A 19,937-nucleotide genomic window follows, 5' to 3' on the forward strand; every position below is an offset into this window, starting at 1 on the left:
GTAGTAGTAGTAGTAGTAGTAGTAGTAGTAGTAGTAGTAGTAGTAGTGGTCGTAGGTAAATAACCTTCGGCCGTTGTGTCCGGGGTGTGACGTGCTCTGACGGCACGATTGCCCAAAATTTCTTTATAACGAGATGACTAATTAACAGTGACACCTGGACTCGATTTAAAGTAATGTTTAGCTCGTCTAGTAGTCGAATGTTAATTAAGTTCATTTTTCCGAGATGACAAGTCATAGCCTCACAGTCCTGTACGTACTCTGATTATAAACATGGTATCTGATGGTTTTTAAACAACAGAAAATCTTTTACAGTCATTACTATCGTTAATGAGCGTGGAAGAGACAACAGAGCGACTCATCTCAATCTTGTGTGAAGCAGCTACAAATAAGGAGCCAACCACTTATAAGACTGGTTTTTGGGGACGCGCCCAGGTAAGACATTGAATTTGATTGAATGCTATGTAGGCGAGTGAAACGACCGCTTGCTCGTAACGCACTGGTTTATTCGCTGTTTGTTTAAGCGGTGGACGCAGCCACACGATGCATGCATATTTACATATATAACATATTCTCCCTCTAGTGACAACTACAATGATACTTAATTCTAATAAAAAGGCGAATCTAGAAATATTTCTTGTAATTAATGGTGGGACGCTTGCGTAACAATCTCATCGGTTCATCGACCGGTGAACTGCGTGAAGTCTCTGTTTGGCCTATTGATTCATTATCTGCATCCTGGTACTCAGCGTGGGAATCAAGGTGCCCCTGTTCAGCTGCGTCTTTTTCGTCGACGCTCCTCCGTGTTGGATGCATAGTATTCTCGCTCCCGTCTAATGTCATTAGCGTAGAAGTATGAGGCTCATACATCTCGGCTCTTCTCCCTCTGGTCGAACCGTGTCGGTCAATTAATGGTGTTGAGTGAAATTGTGGCGAGACTTGCAACAATGAATGCGGCGACGACGGAGTGGGCGGCGATTGTAGCGGCGATTGTGGCCGCGACTGTGGCGGCGTAATACTCGACTCCGGTAAGTACATGCTTCTTTTCTCATAGTGTAGTGGATTGTTACTTGTCCCTTTGTATAACACTACTTGATTTTTGTGTCTTTTGACACACTCTAAATTAATATAGTCTTTTATTAAATACATCACTGTTCCCAATCTCTTAATAATAATACCTTTTACCCATTTGTAATTGTTTTTGTTTACAAATTTTTTATACAATACAATATTGTCTTTTTCAAAATGTTTTGTTTTATTTTTTCGTACAGAGTTATTGTGCGTATACTGTTTATTTTTCACATTACCGGTTACGGAGGGTGACAAAAATGACGATGACTTGGGGTTAATCAAGTCTAGCCGCGTCCTAAGTTTACGACCGAAAACCATTTGTGCTGGTGAATACCGTGTCGTACTATGAATGGAATTACGATAATCCATGAGGTATTTAAGCAATTTTAACTTTGTTTCTTTTGCTGTTCGACACGATAGAAGGCACGATTTAATACCCTTTTTTACAACTTTAACATAACTTTCTGCCTGGCCATTGCTGGCTGGGTGGTAAACCGGTGTTGTGACATGGGATATTCCGTTACTTTCACAAAATCTATTAAATTCTAATGAACAAAAAGCTGTGCCATTATCGCTTACCAAGGTCTTCGGCACCCCGAACCTCGACATGAAATCGCATATTTTTTCTATAACTGCACTAGAACCTGTTGAGTTGTGCATATTGTACACTTCAACCCATTTTGTGTGAGCGTCTACTACAACCAAGTATGTACAACCGCTTATTGGTCCCAGAAAATCAATGTGTAATCTAATAAATGGATTACATGGTGACTCCCAAAATGCGATTGGAGCACGGGGGGGGTGAAGGGCGCAATTGTATACATATTTCACAAGAATTTATTAACCTTTCTAATGCTTGATCAATTCCAGGAAACCAAACCCTTGACCTAGCTTCAGCCTTTGTTTTTACAATACCTAAGTGCGAGGAATGTAGTTCCTTTAAAATTTTGTCATATAAACTCTCAGGTACAACTACTTTGTGTCCTCGCATTATGCAACCATTTTCGTACGACAACTGTGATCTGCAGAGATAAAACGGTTTCAATTGCATATTAGCATTTTTTTGGGGCCAACCATTCATAATGTATTTTGCTACTTGATTCAAAACTATATCACTTTTAGTTTCTTCCCGCAATTTAACTAAAGTAACCGGCGCGCTGTTATCAAACACGAAGCAAACGTAACTCGCCCGATCACACGTTTGCTCCACCTCGCCGTCGCTGCATTGTTCGGTACAAGCGCACTCGATACAGTCAGGCGCAGTAGTTGGTGGGGTGGGCAGGCTTGCGCGAGAGAAAAAATCTGCACTATTATCGGCACTTCTGATATATTCAATGGTGTAGTTATAGCCACTTAGGAACAAGGCATATCTTTGTAACCTATTGGCGGACACTTCCGGAATGCCTTTATATGGTCCAAAAATTGATATGAGTGGCTTATGATCGGTTCTTAGAGTAAACGGTTTGCACCTACCGTACAAATACTGATGAAAGCGCCTCACACCGTAAATAATTGCGGTCGCTTCCTTTTGTATTTGTGCATATCGTTTTTCTGCGACATTTAGTGTTCTAGAAGCAAACGCTATTGGTCTTTCTACTCCGTCTGAATCTACTTGTGAAAGAATTGCACCGAGGCCACTAGGTGAAGCATCTACTGTTAGTATTAACTTAGCGCTTGGTTTATAATGCGCTAGTACTTGTTCGGAAGCTAACAATTCTTTGACTTTTATAAATGCTGAATTATGCTCATCCGTCCAATTCCATTTTGATCCTTTCTTTAATAAGTCGTATAAAGGACTTAGGACGGTAGAAGCATTGGGTACAAAATTCCTATAATAGTTAACCAATCCCAGGAATGATTGTAATTGGTTAATATTCGTAGGGAGTGGTGCTTCCACCATTGCTTTAATTTTTTCTGGGGACTTTTTCAGTCCATCTTTCGTAATGACATAACCCAAATAACTGACTTTATCTTTGAAAAATTCGCATTTTTCACGTTGCAATGTTAGTCCGGCTCCTTGTAACCGTTTTAACACCGCATGGAGCCTTTCCAAATGCTCTGTTCTGTCCTTGCCAGTTACAAGCACATCGTCTAATAGGCATAGGACACCATCCATCCCTGCCAAAATACATTCCATTGCGCGCTGGAAAATCGCCGGCGCGCTGGCTAAGCCAAACACTAAGCGGGTGTACTTAAATAGGCCGCGGTGAGTATTTATGCAAGTTAACTTTTGTGATTCTTCGTCAAGAACAAACTGGTTATAGGCCATAGACAAATCGAGCTTAGAAAATTGTTGACTCTCGTGAAGTTTAGAAAATAACTCGTTTACCGTCGGTAAAGGATATTGTTCAACGAGTAACTGTTTGTTCAGACTAACGGAGTAATCGACACACAATCTGACCGTACCATTACGCTTTAGAACTGGTACCACCGGTGATGCGTACTCTGAAAACTCAACGGGTACCAGAATACCTAAATTTACCAATCTGTCAATTTCTTTTCCGACCATGTCCCGTAATGCGAATGCGACGGGCCGTGCCTTAAAAAATACTGGAAACGAGTTATCCTTTATTGACAACTTTATTTTATATTTATTGAACGTTCCCAGTCTATCAGAAAATAAATCTTTATATTGTTCTTTGAAGTTGTTAAGTAGCAAATCCGTTTCCTGACAATAATTTACAGGTGTTAACTGTAATTTAAAAAGCGAAATAAAATCTCTGCCTAAAAGCGGTGGGCCACCGTCCTGGACTACGTAAAAATCTAAATCGCATGTTATTCCAACGTAAGAAACGGGCATCCGAACTGTACCTATACAAATTATATTTTTACCGTTATAAGTCGTCAGTTGTTTACACGTATTCGATAATGGCACATCTATGAAATGAGTTTTGTAGTAACTTTCGGAAATCACAGTCACAGCGGAACCGCTGTCAATTTCAAATTCATATTCTAATTTGTTAATTGTTATGGTTTCCATCATGGGTTCCCCCCTTAAGGAACGGATATAAAAAAGCTTACCATCGTCATCGTCACCATTATCACCGCCGTCGGCGTAAACAAAATTCACTTTTGTGCACATTTTTTTTAAATTTATCGCGAAGAGTTTCTTCAATATTTTTGAAGTTACAGTGGGCTGACATTCCACGTAACCTCGCTGCCCATTGTGTGTGTGTCTCTCCAGATTGTTGAACAGCTGCATAGAAGTTATGCCTTTCCGCAAATCCAACACGCTTCGGTGTGAAATGTTCGTCTAGGAGAGACAATATGCCTTCGTATGGTACGTCTTCAATTGCTTTCGGAAGTGCTAAATCTGCTACCAATTTGTAGGTACTTTCGGCGAGTGCGCTGAGAAGGATCGCTCTCCTCTTATTGCCCTTTGGATCTTCTTTCGCTTCAATATCGTTTGCAACAAAATATTGTTTAACGCGGCTTTTATAAGTTTGCCAAGTCTGAACACTGTGGTCAAACATCGTCAAAATTCCAAAATGTACTCCGGCCATTTTAATTATTTCCTAACGCGGGTGAATGTAAAAAAAAATCTCGTCGCCAGTGCTATGTAGGCGAGTGAAACGACCGCTTGCTCGTAACGCACTGGTTTATTCGCTGTTTGTTTAAGCGGTGGACGCAGCCACACGATGCATGCATATTTACATATATAACAGTTAAGTATCATTATTATTATACATATATTTAAATTTCGTTATAAGATGTTACCGACTAGCAGTGTAAGCTCGAAACCGTGTTTTTGATATGCTTATGGTGATTGGTCTATAATAGTACCTGGTTTCATATTTCTCCTTTGAAGAAATTCTGTTGTGTTTAAAGAGATAATAAATCGATCTGTCTAGGGAGCAATTGATGTAGAGTCAACGGCTGACATGTGACATGACACTGCGTGTGTTTAACCATTCGTCGCTACGCCTATGATCTTCTTCGTAATGTAAATTAAATATGCGACTTTCTTTTCCATCACAACAGCCTTTAATTGACTATTAATTCTTGTCATATACTTCTTCCTACTTCATAGGACTTACTAGCATCTACCTAATAGGGCCTTGTCTGCATATAACTAGTGAGACCCTGTGATCGCTTTGATTTCCCTAGCCCTTCCTCTGCTACCTCTAGATACCCTCCTTTTACCTTCAGTGTACTGAAGGCGGGTGGCGGTGGCGAATGGCGGGTTTCGCACTAAATCTCTAAATCACTAAATATTACTTAATCTCTTCTGTTGGAGAAGAAGCAGATCTTCCAGATGACTGCAATAACTTGCACACTTGTTTCAAAATGTCGTTGATGTTTAGGTAGTGCAACACGCAATGCGTATGTGCGTGCTATGGGCGCGCGGCGGCGGCGACGCCGTCTCGTTGGCATGGTCGCTGCGCAGGGCGGCACCCAGGCTGCTTTTGGACGATGCTGACCCAGCGGTAATTTTTGTGTCCGATTTATGTACATTTACTTCACGTCCTGTTCCCGATTTATTTTTACGCAAACTTATTCTGCAAGCAGGTATTATAATCGACACTTGCTTATAGGTTCGTCGTGAAGCAGGCAGCGCCCTCTACAGATTATGCTCTGGCGGTGAGGTCGCTGTGCTGGCGCCGCTGCTTCAACTATTGCTTGAACATCTGCCACGGGCGGCGGATATGAGGCCACACCATGGACATCATCACCAACACCATCATGAGGTCATTTCTTGATAGAGTTTATATAAATAAATATATAAATTTAAATATCATATTAACAGGTAGAAGACGGTGTAATGGTCAATGAACCGATTACTGAAATAGTGTAATAGGCGCTTTGTTGTCGAGTTGCGGAAACCAGCCCGTTGCACCAAGTACCAAGTACTCAAATAGTGAATTTTAACATTATTTTAATAATGGATCTATTTTGAAAAACTTTAAATAGCCAATTAGTAAAGCCTCAAAAAATAACTGTCAATTTTTTGCTTTGTTCTAGGTCGTCCACCACCATACAGAAGAAGGAAAAGAACCGTATGGCCCAGCGTGTCGCGATTACTTTTGGCTAGTGTGTAGATTGATAGACGGGTTACCAGAGGATTTTTTCAAAGGTAAGTTCATATTGCACCACCTATAAACCCGGATTTAAAGATATATATAATATTTTATATTGATTTGCTCAAAACATAAACTTCACCACAGAGGGAGCCACATCCGAAGATAGTGGAGCTCCAGACCTCAACGAACTGTGCGAACAAATTCGTTCTTCGTTAGAAAAGCGAGAGATCATCGAAAGGCGGTCGGAACCGTGTACGCCCGATGATGGACTTTATGGCCAGCTCAGTCTGCTTACGCATTTATTAAAACACCCGTTAAGATTTAAGACTTCAGAACCGGGGACCAGGACGTTAGAAATGGTAAGAATCGTCTCATTGTGTTTGTGCATAATTATACAGATCAACAAATAAGAAGTATACTAATTTACGTTTATTCGCCACTAGGTTTTCGGTTTTCTGTTCGATGTTCCTAACCCAGAGAAGCGCAATCTTCCTAAGTGCAAATCTCAAAAATCCCGAGCGGCGGCCTATGATCTCCTCGTGGAACTTGTCAGAGGAGCACCGGACAACTATATGGTACTATACCACAAACTTATGGAACATCATAAGCCTGGTAAGTAATATTTATGAATTTTTGCATATGGATAAGTTGTGACATACTACATCTTCTACTAAAAGTAAATGTGCAGATTATGAATTAGTAATCATTGATAATTTGCTTTTGCAAAGTACGCAGAACTACGGAAAGTAAACTAAACGGAAATCGCACTAGACCGGAAATTACCTGCTATAGAAAATAAAATTAAATCACTGCAACAACTGTACTGAATTTTTTTGTCCTGTTACCAATTGTTTGTGATCGATATAAAATACTTTACTGTTATATACCACGAATATTCAGCTACTGTTCGGCATTCGGCTAATCGGCAAATACTCAAAATTTTTTTATGTAAATTTTCCCAATAAGGGGATTTTTTTATTATTATGATTCAATTTTGTGAAGTTTTAGCCGAACAGTTAACTTTTATCCAAAAATTACTAAAACATAATGTGTTACAATTTATAAACAAATAATGCGTGTTGCGACACGAATCTGCTGAACTGCCTCAGTGGCCGAACGGTTACCATGCCGGACTGCCACGCAGAGGTCCCAGGTTCGATTCCCGGGCCGGAAGAAATATTTGTGTGGCCTACATTTATTTCTCCCGTGAGTTTCGGTGTAATTTGTGGTTGTCTATGTATGTGTCCATGGCACCCGCGACACAGGGTTAAAAAAAAAATATTCTTGAATGAAAAAAATAAGCCCGCCCGTCAGCATCCAGTACAATGAGACAGATCGTAACCTGCCCCACGCGAAATGCCAAGTATTCTATTCGGTTCTATTCGAGGCTGAGAGCGCAGCCGAATATTCGGTATTCGTCGAGAAATTATTTGTGACATCTCTACTGCCCACGTAAAAGCTTTTAACATATTCAAAGGTCCTCAATCATCGTACCCTTGGGATTACTGGCCTGCCGAGGAATCTCGATCAGAGTGCGGATACGTAGGTCTGACAAATCTCGGTGCAACATGTTACATGGCGTCGTGTATGCAACACCTGTACATGATGCCGGGCGCCCGCGCCGCTGTATTAGCTGCCGACCCGGCTGCGAGTCGACATTCCGCTACGTTACATGAAATGCAGAGGATGTTTGCTTATCTTATGGTAAGGGCAATAATAAATAATGTATTATCAGCACATAGGAGTACGCGAAGCTAACTAGTGTAGTATTTTGCTTGTATTATTTTTATTGCATCAATCCATGTACATGACAAGCTGCAGACAGATCTGAAGTTCGTTTTTCGATATCACATCCAATACCAGATATTATGTTAATGGTTAAAATCAGGCGGGAAGATGCTCCGTCTCTATTTGGCAAACGGCCTATCGTAGGACTCCTATGTGACGTCACAAGGAAGTATTGTCGTTTATTTGTAGCGCCAGTTAAGTACCAAGCATTACAATATATTCTACGTTTTCTAACAGGAAAGCGAACGTAAAGCGTACAACCCTCGCAGCTTCTGCAAAGTGTATCAAATGGACCACCAACCACTGAATACGGGCGAACAGAAAGATATGGCGGAATTCTTCATCGATCTCGTCTCCAAACTTGAAGAGATGACGCCTGAGCTGAAGAAACTTGTAAAGACGCTGTTTTGTGGCGTGCTTAGCAATAATGTTGTATCTTTGGTAAGTTACAAGGACAATATTTTCTCCAGTCGGTACTTCAATATTGAGAGTCGTGATCACATATAAGTGAAACGGTGGACAATCTGTGATTTTGTTTGATTGTTGTCCTTAGCACTTTATACACTATAGATATATAATAAAATATAGAGCATGTTTAAAAATTGTAAGATTTTTTTGGACAGTTTACCTTTGATTATCGTAAACTTGTATATTTTGACACTTGTTTATTGCTTGAATGACATTCGCAACAGCAGCGCCAGCACGATAAGTCACACCCTTTCGTGTTAGCGCTGCTCCGGTCAGCTGGTCATCATATTACTGTCTATGTTTGTTAGTCCTTGATTAGTTTATCGGCATCAATTAACTTATTTAACAGGATTGCCCTCACGTATCTCGAACGCTGGAAGAGTTCTATACAGTAAGGTGTCAAGTGGCAGATATGAGAAATCTTCATCAAAGTTTAGATGAAGTCACCGTCAAAGATACGTTAGAGGGAGACAATTGTTATACGTGTTCACAGTGTGCCAATAAAGTGCGCGCTGAGAAGCGGTAAGTCGATTTATAAGAATGTCTATTTTTAGTAAAAAGCTCTTAAAAGACGAAACCCCAAAAGTTTTTACGTCATGGGCGACATTTGAAAGAAAGTGTGTCTTTAAATTTGAAATAACTTTTTGGTTTTAAACATTTATCAATAGTGATTAGTTCACTTGACAGATATAATCCTTAAGAACGATTATGCTGTAGTATGTTTCATAAAAAAACCTTTTGCAATTATTACTAAATAACCTAAAGTAGAAGAATGTTTCTAAATCTCCAGTAATGAACACCAAAAATTCACTAATTAACTAACCAGAAATCGACACTCACCAATAATGAACACCCAGTAATTGACACTTATCAATGAGAAACATGTATGTATGATTGAAAATTTTGTCGTAATTCTTATTACAAATTTTTAAAAAGATATGAAACAGTGGTGCTTGTCTACAAAACTAAACTATGACGTCGCACATGGGTTAGTTCTTGATATCTGTGCCGGGAACTATTTTATATGTCAAGAATGTCGGTTCTGTTTACACATTTCATCAATAATTGCAATGTATTTTTTCAAATCATTGGCTTGTTTTCACTGGTTAAACGCTATTTTCTCGTTGCTCGAACTTATCACTTTATCATTTGGTACATGTATGAAGACAGCTTTTATCAACATTATCTTGTCAATAATTTCCCAATGATTAGTCTTATAATCTTTTTTTAACGAGCTATGTTCACCATGAAGAATAAAGAATCCTATAAAAATAATGGTGCCTTTTATCTCAGGGCATGTTTCAAAAAGCTTCCACGTATCCTGTGCTTTAACACGATGCGGTACACATTCAACATGTTGACGATGCTCAAGGAAAAGGTCAACACACATTTCTCATTCCCCATGCGACTAGACATGTCTGGATATGTCGAAAAACATTTGATGCCTGCCCAGTACCAAGGTAAGTTATAATAATCGAGAAAAAATTAAAATAAATATATATATTCAAGTCGTTTTGCCAAGCCGTAATTTCTTCCAGACTGTAAAATTAATGATGAAGAACTAAAACTGCGGAATAATAATGACTTTCGGAATTATTTTATAATTTCCCTTTAACAGAAGAGAAGACGAAATTAGAGGAAGATCGAAAAAAGAGAGCAGAAGAGGGAGAAGAAGGTGAAAACACGGGTATTGAAGAAGAAACCTCTGAGGTAGAAGAACATTATGAGTAAGTATTGATTTTTTTGTACATAGCTAGCCTTAACCTTTGTATTTGTCTGTAAGGTTTCTTAATCTCCACTTCTGCAAAACGATGAAAAAATCAAATTTGTTAGAAACCATGGCAAACCTTATCGGTTAACCTAGGGTTCTCTTTCCTGAAAAGTTAGCCATCTACAAAACCAAAATGTACTTTTATTTAAAACTTTTTACTTGCCCTGTTTATAGTTTTTAATTATTTGTTATAGATACGAGTTAATAGGTGTAACAGTACATACGGGCACGGCGGATGGCGGGCATTACTACTCGTTCATCCGCGACCGCGAGCATGAGCACCACGACCGCTGGCTACTCTTTAACGACTCCGAGGTCAAGCCCTTCGATCCAGCGCACATCGCCGCCGAGTGCTTCGGTGGAGAGATGACGGTATGTGTTCAACAATTCACAGTCAACAGTACTCCTCGATTAAGCACGTACATGTATAGACTTATGCTTCTGTTACCGAATGCACTGTGTAAGAACAAAATCCTCATAGGTTTCATATTATTGACGTACAGTAACAAACTAGAACTACTTTATTTCAGAGTAAAACATATGACTCTGTGACGGATAAGTTCATGGACTTCTCATTCGAGAAGACGAACAGCGCATACATGTTATTCTACGAACTTACGCAGCCGCGTAGTCAGCGAGGGTCTGATTGTGGACAGCAAGAGGAGGCACAGGTAGGAATTAAAAAAAAAGCATTTAAAAAAAATTTATAATATATTAATAAATCAGATCTAATGTTCCGTGTTTTATTTTTGCTATGAACTTGGCAGGAACATATTTTCCCCCAGTCTCGCTTAGTAAAGCTTACAATTGATCGAAGGCTTCGAAGCGTCTTATCTTGTGCTTTATTGACTATGAATTGTCTAAGCTATACTTCCAAAATTTTTGCATTCATGTTTAACTTGTCAGTTAATAAAACATTGTTTTACAGTCATCGACAGCGGAAGAAAGCCCTAGTTCATCGATGGAGCGGCGGAGCAGTGACACAACTACAATCGAACTACCACCAGAGTTGCTCAAGTGGATATGGGACGACAACATGCAGTTCTTGCACGACAAGAATATATTTCAGCACGCGTATTTCACGTAAGGATCTTCAATGCAATAATAATATGGATTCTGTATATCCGTGGTAGCTTAATGGATTCACCGAACGCCTCTCAAGCAATAGCCGTGGGTTCAAATCTGGGCTCACACCTCTGAGTTTATCGGAATTTACGTGCAAAAACAGGTGTTCAGTTTTGGCCTTAATTGTGTACCGAGTTGCAACTTACTTCAAAAAATTTTATAGGAAAAGATCTGTTAATTGAAATCTTTTTAATTTTAATTGAAATTGCTGAAAAATGTAATTCTACAATTATAAGATTAAACGATACTGCGTTCGACGAAACGTGCATTCACAGCTGTCATTGTAACTAATAATACGGTTCCTTAGAGGATGGAAAAAAAATAGTAGTAAGGTTGAGTTCGATCGAAAGAACGTTCGTAAAGAACATATATTTACATAATGTAAATTATATACAGATTCATGGGTCAAATGTGCAGTTCAGTACCACAGTCGTTGCTAACTCTCCGGCCTGAAATCACCGAGGTTGCCGCGAGACTTTCGACATCGTTTTTCATCGAAACTTTCATACACGCAAAGGAGAAGGTAATTTTACTGCCATAATGTCTAACTTAACACAATTTATGTTAATTCTACGACTGCTTAGCATCTTTTCTTTTAGCTTGTCAGTGACAGCAGATCAAAAGTATATTATAAGTCGTGCAATACTTCATAAGTAACTCGTGTTATGAGTTCTTGATTTATAAATATTTAAAAGGAAAATCTTTATTTTAGCCCACAATGGTATCATGGGTTGAATTGGTAACGAAACAGTTCAACGCCTCTGCGGCGGCATCAGAGTGGTTCCTCGGCCACATGGCTGATGACACGTGGTGGCCGATGCAGGTATTTATGCACTTAGCTTTGTATTTCAGAAAATCACTACCTGTGCGCGGACTATCTTACACAATATCGCAGCTCATAAGCATAACAATGTTTGACGAGTGTAGTAGACATTAGGAGGTCTAAATTTCTTCTAATTTACGGGGCACTTTCCAGTTTAGACACCTGTCTCTCATAAATATGAATAGTTGTGAACTCTTATATTTCTTGGTACCTATTTATTGTTGTAGTAATGAAATAAACATCATTATTATACTTGCGCCTGCAGCGTATAACATGCATAAGTGTGACTTTGTGTTCAGCCTTACCTGTTAATTGAGGTATCGAATAAATATGACATCAATATACAAAAACCTTTTTATTTATATTTGTATCTAATAGTATAACTACATTTTTTCTCTTTGCAGGTTTTAATAAAGTGTCCCAATCAAATGGTTCGCCAGATGTTCCAGAGACTTTGTATGCACGTCATACAGAGGCTTAGGTAAGTGTATTGTACTACCACATACTAAAAAACATCCGTCAATATTTTTATTTTTATTTATTATTATTTATATTTTTGTTCCAGATCTAGTCATTGTGCCTTATACCTGCAGGGTATGGAGGAGGGGAGCGAGGATAATAGCAATTTGGGCGAAGCGAGTTGTGTTACTAGGTTTATAAGGATGTTGTTATCGTTGGTGAGACTTACCGTCATAACATAATATTAGATAAACTCTGTTATAATTTCTTTATTTGTTATTGTTATAGCTACTCACACGAAAGGTGTTTTACTACAATTGTACCATTTTGCGCATACCTTTACTGCAGAGTTAAGCTATTTAAAGCGTTCTGTGCTGTAATCTCAAGTTTAACGTAAATTTTAATTTTAGATGGAGAATGGCGCACGACAGCACTTACGGCATTTGACGGAATACTTCAGCTTACTATACGAGTTCAGTAAAATGGGTGAAGAGGAAGGCAAGTTTATGCTGCGGATCAATGCTATCTCAAGCATGGTGAACTTTTATTTGGGCCAGAACTCTTCTACGGTAAGTGATGAAAAAAACAATGATTCGTTTTAGTGTACACTAAAATGAATATACCCAAATCCCTTCGTTTGGATGTGTTGTTTATTATACGTTTATGTATTTACTTTTATTCATTTATCGTGCCTCGTTTTATTTCACCTTATTTACTGCTAACAACTACTTATTTTGTCATTTAATTCAGGCTGAATCACCAACGGATGAAGCGAGCGGTAGTGGAAGCGGGAGCGCAAACACCGAAAGCGCGGGCGATAAACTGCGGCCCGGCGCGTTAGACAAAATGGTCGCTTTGGTCGCCGGGTTGGTAGAACGGTCGAGGGATACTAGTGGACATCTGGCCTTGCAGCCCGCCGATGGCAAAGCTTTGTTACATGCCAAAGTAAGAGATAATGTTTATAAAAAATATAAATGTATATGAAGACGACACACTTGTGATTATTTTATCACGCCTACTACATTAGTCCTATTTGATCTGATCCAATTGTTCGTCTAAAATGATTGCCTCATGTCCTACCTACTATTTAAGTTTTTGTTCAAATATGGTTAAAAATTGACACAATTGTTTCGCAGGGTTTTCCATTTATCTACCAACAAACACGCGACTGCCTAAATCTGCAACAGACGAGGTCGCTAGTATTTGCGCTGTGCAGGTGGAATGAACCACTGGCGCAGAAGATTGTAGGCATGATTTTTCAAGCTATTGCTAAACATTCAGAGGTTTGTAGATGAGTTTGCTCTATTAATTATGTTACAACTTTGCCCTTCATTTTATTTTTTTTTATTCCGCGTTTGTCATGATCGCCTGTTTTACAATATTTAATTTAATGTCACGACAACATCTTTGATTTGAAAACACTTTAACATACATTTTTAAAGGTTTCTATCTTATTCTTTTGTACTTCAACACAGTCCTAACAACAATTGAGGCGACGCCCTGCAAAAGTATTCGTATGAAGTGTATAATATGTTGTACGGAACTTTAAAGCGTTTATATCTCTTTTCAGAGCTGCGCTCCATTTTTTAAACTGCTAACGCTGTTGGTGGAAGGCAGCGGGTGCGGCGCAGGCGCGACAGGTGGACTGCCGTGTTTCACGCAGCTCGTACTAGCTAGACTTTGGGACGTCGCTGACGTCTGTCCCCATGCTGCGCTTGAGTGGCTTGCTTTGCAGGTAATGTCACGAACACCTTTCGGAGATACTATTAAGGATTCCACTTTTCTTCACAGTACAATCACATATTTTTAAATAAAAAATTATGGTAATTCGTGAAAAAATAAAATATGATTTATCACTAGTAACACTCAAAATTACCGTTCGAATATGTAAATTACTGGCAACACAACAATTATATATGGCAATATGACGGCAATGCCCATAAAGCCTTTAAGTCTATAAACATAAAAAATACTGCCGATCTTGTTGGTCTTTCAGTCAGAGTAATTAGTTGTATAGTTGATTGTATTGCGCCTTACTTAGCCTGTGTCTTTAACCCGCGAGCACTCGCGCCTCTAGGAATTACACGGGCACTCGCGTGTAGAGTATTTTGCTCACGTTTTTGAATGTCATTAAATGCAAGTTTTACCTGATAAAATAAATATTTTTTTAATTTTATTTAATAAAATACACATTATTTATTCTAGAAAATATATATTCAAAAAGTTAACAATATTAATCTTTTTTATTTTAATTAACAATCATAGGAACTAATTTGCCAGTCTTCTAAGGCAGTCTTAGGTAAAAAATTGAACAAAAAAAAAAACTTTTCAAATACAAGCTAAAATAAGTAGGAATAATTAATCTTCATCAAATACGCGAGCTTTACACATATCACATAGTGTACGACTATGCTCGGTACATAAAAATTTTTGGCAGTAAATACAGCTCTTTTTGGTTTTGCGATTTTTGCGTCTTGGGCAAACCGCGCAGATTCCATTTGGTCTTTCTTCTCCTGGTACCTCAGATTCTGGTACAAAACGTTTTATCACTTGCTGAAGAGGATATGAAATATTTTGCAAGGTGCTTCTTCTTTGAATATGTGGTTGTGTTAGTTGAAGAGCTAGTTGTTTCAAGTAGTCTCTGCGTGTGATGATTATACCCGTGTTTTCTTTGTAAATGATTTGACTGTTGATTCCGGCTATGTTTAGGATCGTGAAAAATAATCTTAGCGGCCATCTACATGCTACTCTTGCCACAGAATATTCTTCTTTCAGTCGATCTACAACATCAACACCTCCTTTAGTTTTATTATAAAAGGTGATAATTTCGGGTTTCGCAGTAGTTCCAGTAGTTGGATCGATTCGGTCATCGTTATGAAGTGTACTTATCATAAGAACATTTTTTTTATTCTTTTTCTTTGGTACGTAAGACACCAGAACCTTGCTCTTGTGAAAACCAAAGATACTACTAGGTTTTGGTCTTTGTTTGATGTCAAGAAAAAATGGTGGAATTTCTCTCTTATTCTTCCTGAGTGTACCAACGATAGTAGTCCGTGCAGCTAGTAATTCATCGGCCAATGGAATCGATGTAAAATAATTGTCAGCCGTAATATTTCTGCCTGTATTCAGAATATCTTGTGATAAACGCTTTACAACTGCAGATGCAGTATTATCATATCTGTGTGGACCGTTCGGTTGCTTTCCCGGGTAAATTTCTAAGTTACTTGTATAAAAATTCTTTGCATCACATAAAGCATATACTTTAATACCATACTTAGCTGGTTTGTTTGCTATATACATGCGGAATTTGCATCGTCCTCGGAACGATTCCAGCATTTCATCTATAGTCACGTTCTCTCCTACTTGGTAATTGGCTCGACACTTTGCGACAAAAGATTCGAATAATTCCCGAATTGGAGCAATATTGTCATACTTAGACCTTTCGGAGCGGGAGTTTATGTCATCGAACCTTATAGCTCTCATCAAGAAAAGGAATCTATTGCGACTCATTACAGCTCTAAAAATATCAGGTGCCGTGCCATCTTTGTCCCACATCTCTTTCAAATTTAAGTGATTCATCTTTTTTATACCAGCCATGTACAAAATACCAATAAAGGCTTTTAGTTCTACAATATCCATTTCTTTGCAATCTCTCTCCCTTGAGAATTGGTCCTTGATTTTCCTGATGTGGATATTTGTAAAGCGAACTATACCAGTCAGCATTTCTTCACTCACAAAGAGGAGAAAACATTCTATTATGGTGTTAGCATTTTTAGCGACTGGTTTTACCCCTGGTTGTTTCTCGACAATATTGTGAGCTCTTGTCCTCACATTGGAACGAGATGGATTATAGTTCCACTTTGTACACCCATCTTTGCCTACGTAACACAGCTGATTTCCCGATAAAATTGCAGAAACCTCACCTTCTACTTCCGATGACGATTGTTCGGTGTTAGTGGAATGATGGCTGTGTTCACTACCTCGATCGCTTTCAATATCATCGGCTCTAAAAGACGGGTCCTCAATGTCTTCCAAATCTTCCTCCATCAACCATGCCAAAACGCGTTCATCCCTTCGATCACAATCCATCTATAATATAAATACATAATAGATTACTATAAAGTAGTATAAAGTAGTAAGACTGTCGCTAAGATAGAAAAAAAAAGTCACGAGGAAAAAAAGTACTTACTTCGTTACCCGCGCGATGAGCAAAACGCCGCTCGATGGTACACGGCGCAACAAACCACCTCCTTCTAGCGACTGGCTCACACTGGCGAGAAGTGAACTGCATGCAGGGGCGGGGGAAGGAACAAAACTCAGCTACCGAATGAATGATGTACGTACGCACAATTTTGACAAAATGGCGCGTGTTTTAAATTTACTGTGAGCAAAATGCTCATAGCGCGAGTGCTCGCGGGTTAATAAATGTGTTGATGATGGTGTCTTTCGTGACCTCATGAAGCAAAGTAAAGTTATTCCACTATTCAAATCTGGTAGTATTTCTGACCCCACCAATTTAAGACCTATATCAATACTACCAACTCTCAGTAAAATATTTGAAAAAAATATTCTAAATCAGATGTGTGCACAATTTTATAGTAATAACTTAATGTCTCCTAAACAATTTGGTTTCACTCGGGGTCGCCCTACAACCGATGCTGGTGTCGAGTTGATTAATCATATATTTGATGTCTCACATGATGCTATTGGTGTATTCTGTGACCTTTCCAAGGCTTTTGATTGTGTGCACCATGATACACTGGTCAGAAAACTTCGCCATTATGGTGTGGCGGGACGTAATCTCGACCTTCGTTAAATCGTATTTGCGTGCTAGGGTACAGAGGGTCGATGTTAACGGTACGTGATCATCAGGGTCTGTAATTAACATGGATGTCCCTCAAGGTTCAATTCTAGGCCCATTTTTGGTTTTAGTTTATATTAATGACTTACTTAGCCTTATGGAGGGTATAAAACATGAGATAGTATTGTTTGCTGATGATACTTCCTTATTATTTTCCTTTCCTTATTATATAAAGTTAAAAGGCACCAATGTTCCTACGACGATGTGAACAGTGCTATATCTAAAGTAGTTGATTGGTTTGCTGTTAATAACCTACTCCTTAATGAGAAAAAAACAAATTGTGTGAAATTTACATTACACAATGTTAGAGAGACGGTTACAAACATTGTAGTTAGAAACTAAAAATGGAATCTTGTGGATACAGTTGTATTTCTCGGTATAACGTTAGATGCCAAATTGCAATGGGGTGGGGTCCCCATATAAGGAAGTTATCAAAACGGCTCAGCTCTGCAGTGTACGCGATTAAAAAATTGAGGAAACTTTCAGACGTCGGAACCGCTTGATTGGTTTACTTCAGCTACTTTCACAGTCTAATGACATACGGCATTTTGCTTTGGGGTAATGCCGCCGATATCAATAGGATCTTTGTCCTGCAGAAACGTGCAGTTAGGGCAATTTACAATCTGGGCCAAAGTATCTTTGAGACATAAGTTTAAGGAAATTAACATTTTTACACTAGCCTCACAGTACATTTATGAAAATGTAATTTATGTTAAAAGGAATAGTAATTTTTTTATGAAAAATAGTGACAGACATAACATTAATACGAGGAATAAAAATAAACTAGCTTTTCTTGATAGTCGTCTTCACAAAGTCAAAAAATCATTTAAGGGGCAATGTATACGCTTCTATAACAAAATTCCGGTTGATATACAAAATTTGCCTTTCACGAGGTGTAGTGAAACAAAACTTTATATTAAAGGTTATTATACAACTTCTGCGTACTTGGATGACAAAAATCCGTGGTAGTAACCCGTTTAGCTCATGGAGGGAGCCTCGATCTCTGATGTTTCAAATAAAAAAAATGTATATATTGTAAATGTTGAGTGTGTACAAACGTTATTTACAAAGAGCAACCCCTAGAGTTACTTGCTCATTCTTCTCAGGTGAATCTGCCTTACGAATGAGCGGTAGAGTTTAACCATTGTGACGATTTCAAGTGTAATAATGCTTACCTATGAAATAAAGATTATTTTGAATTTGAATTTGAATTAATACTTCAAATGGTACGTACCCAGGTATCGGGATTATTTAGAGAATAGGTCTAATCGTCTTTTGCAGGTCTATATAAAAAATATTCACTAATTTTTTTATTACTTATTCACAACAGTGCAATATTATGCTAAAATATCTAATAAGGTCGGCTAAAACACTATGTCCCAAGCTGTTAAACCCTATTTAAATATCACTTCATGTCGCAGTAAACACGTCAACGTCATGGTTTTTTTTTGCAATCAGTTTTGTTTGATTCACGTTTCGAGAGTATAATTGGTTTGTGTTTGATATATTCATAACTGATTTTCGCTATTATTTACGGACATTCTTTGGATTATTAGCTACTCTGATAGCAGTCAAATCACGACATGCCACTAGATCAGCTGACTTTGGTCGTTGCTCCAGCAACCTCGAACACACGCCGCAATATATATATTCTTTATTGTACAAAGAAAAGAAACATGAAACACACGTTATAATGGACACATACAAAGGTGATGATATAATTATTTTTCTACACGTAACTGTTAAAGAAATTAATCTAGAACGATGAGTTAAGGTTCTCCTATTGTAGATTCACAGCGTATAATGGTTTAGCTAAAACAATTTTTCATTCCTTGCCTGTAAGACATTACTACAGTTATACCATACAGTTTACGACACTAAATTTGAATGAACCTACAGGTTCCTAGAAATAAGGCGGCTCACGCATGGGCACTTAGAACAGCTGACCGGTGGGTGGAGCAACAACTTTTAGCGGCTAGTGCAGCGCGGGTCAGGGCCGCAGCGGCGTTGCTGCTTGTCGCGTTGGTGCCGTCGCAGCACTTCCGCGCGGGCTATGCAAGGGCGCGCCCGCAACCAGCGCCGCACCATTTGGCTAAACTACCCGATACTGCGCATCATACGTTACACCAAGTAAGCATTGCTTCGTCTCGAATACAACACATCACGGCAAAATCAAATTCCTGATAAAATGCCCGTTTGAATACTTCTTGGTATTATAAAAATGAATTGGTATTATAGAAATCATTATAATGAAACCTACCTACTACGGTAATTTTTTCCTTAATAAAATTTTGCCTCGAATCAATTGCTTTTCAAAGGGCAGAGTTACATACAACTTTAAGTATAACTAAGTATTTTCTTCTTCACAGGTGTACACAATGTTGTTGGGCAAACTAAAAGCAGCACGGAAGTACACCGACATTGCAGTACATGGTACCATGAAGTTGACGGCGTACTTTGGTGTTATGTCATACTGTGTTGTAAGCAGGGTGGAAAAACTTATGGTGAGTTTGGTATACGTCTATTATTGTGCTTTGTCCCTTACTAGGGAAA

The 19,937-nt window shown here is 38.6% G+C and overlaps 1 protein-coding gene across 1 annotated transcript in view; it reads left to right on the forward strand.

Annotated features, from left to right (window-relative positions):
- Positions 1–19,937, forward strand: part of LOC113226664 (ubiquitin carboxyl-terminal hydrolase puf) — a 64,243-nt gene that overhangs the window by 31,181 nt on the left and 13,125 nt on the right. Inside the window, exons 24-47 of the mRNA XM_026459385.1 lie at positions 313–432; positions 5,373–5,495; positions 5,604–5,756; positions 6,031–6,142; positions 6,234–6,448; positions 6,533–6,701; positions 7,567–7,793; positions 8,115–8,318; positions 8,695–8,867; positions 9,639–9,805; positions 9,964–10,072; positions 10,311–10,488; positions 10,647–10,787; positions 11,045–11,199; positions 11,638–11,764; positions 11,954–12,064; positions 12,469–12,545; positions 12,630–12,741; positions 12,934–13,092; positions 13,274–13,468; positions 13,660–13,806; positions 14,094–14,258; positions 19,284–19,514; positions 19,754–19,888. Of these exons, the coding sequence (XP_026315170.1) occupies positions 313–432; positions 5,373–5,495; positions 5,604–5,756; positions 6,031–6,142; positions 6,234–6,448; positions 6,533–6,701; positions 7,567–7,793; positions 8,115–8,318; positions 8,695–8,867; positions 9,639–9,805; positions 9,964–10,072; positions 10,311–10,488; positions 10,647–10,787; positions 11,045–11,199; positions 11,638–11,764; positions 11,954–12,064; positions 12,469–12,545; positions 12,630–12,741; positions 12,934–13,092; positions 13,274–13,468; positions 13,660–13,806; positions 14,094–14,258; positions 19,284–19,514; positions 19,754–19,888 (3,705 nt within the window). The remainder of the gene's footprint in view (positions 1–312; positions 433–5,372; positions 5,496–5,603; positions 5,757–6,030; positions 6,143–6,233; positions 6,449–6,532; positions 6,702–7,566; positions 7,794–8,114; positions 8,319–8,694; positions 8,868–9,638; positions 9,806–9,963; positions 10,073–10,310; positions 10,489–10,646; positions 10,788–11,044; positions 11,200–11,637; positions 11,765–11,953; positions 12,065–12,468; positions 12,546–12,629; positions 12,742–12,933; positions 13,093–13,273; positions 13,469–13,659; positions 13,807–14,093; positions 14,259–19,283; positions 19,515–19,753; positions 19,889–19,937) is intronic.

This window comes from Hyposmocoma kahamanoa, unplaced genomic scaffold, assembly GCF_003589595.1.
Source record: "Hyposmocoma kahamanoa isolate Upper Pololo Valley unplaced genomic scaffold, ASM358959v1 192, whole genome shotgun sequence".
Taxonomy (NCBI): Eukaryota; Metazoa; Arthropoda; class Insecta; order Lepidoptera; family Cosmopterigidae; genus Hyposmocoma; species Hyposmocoma kahamanoa.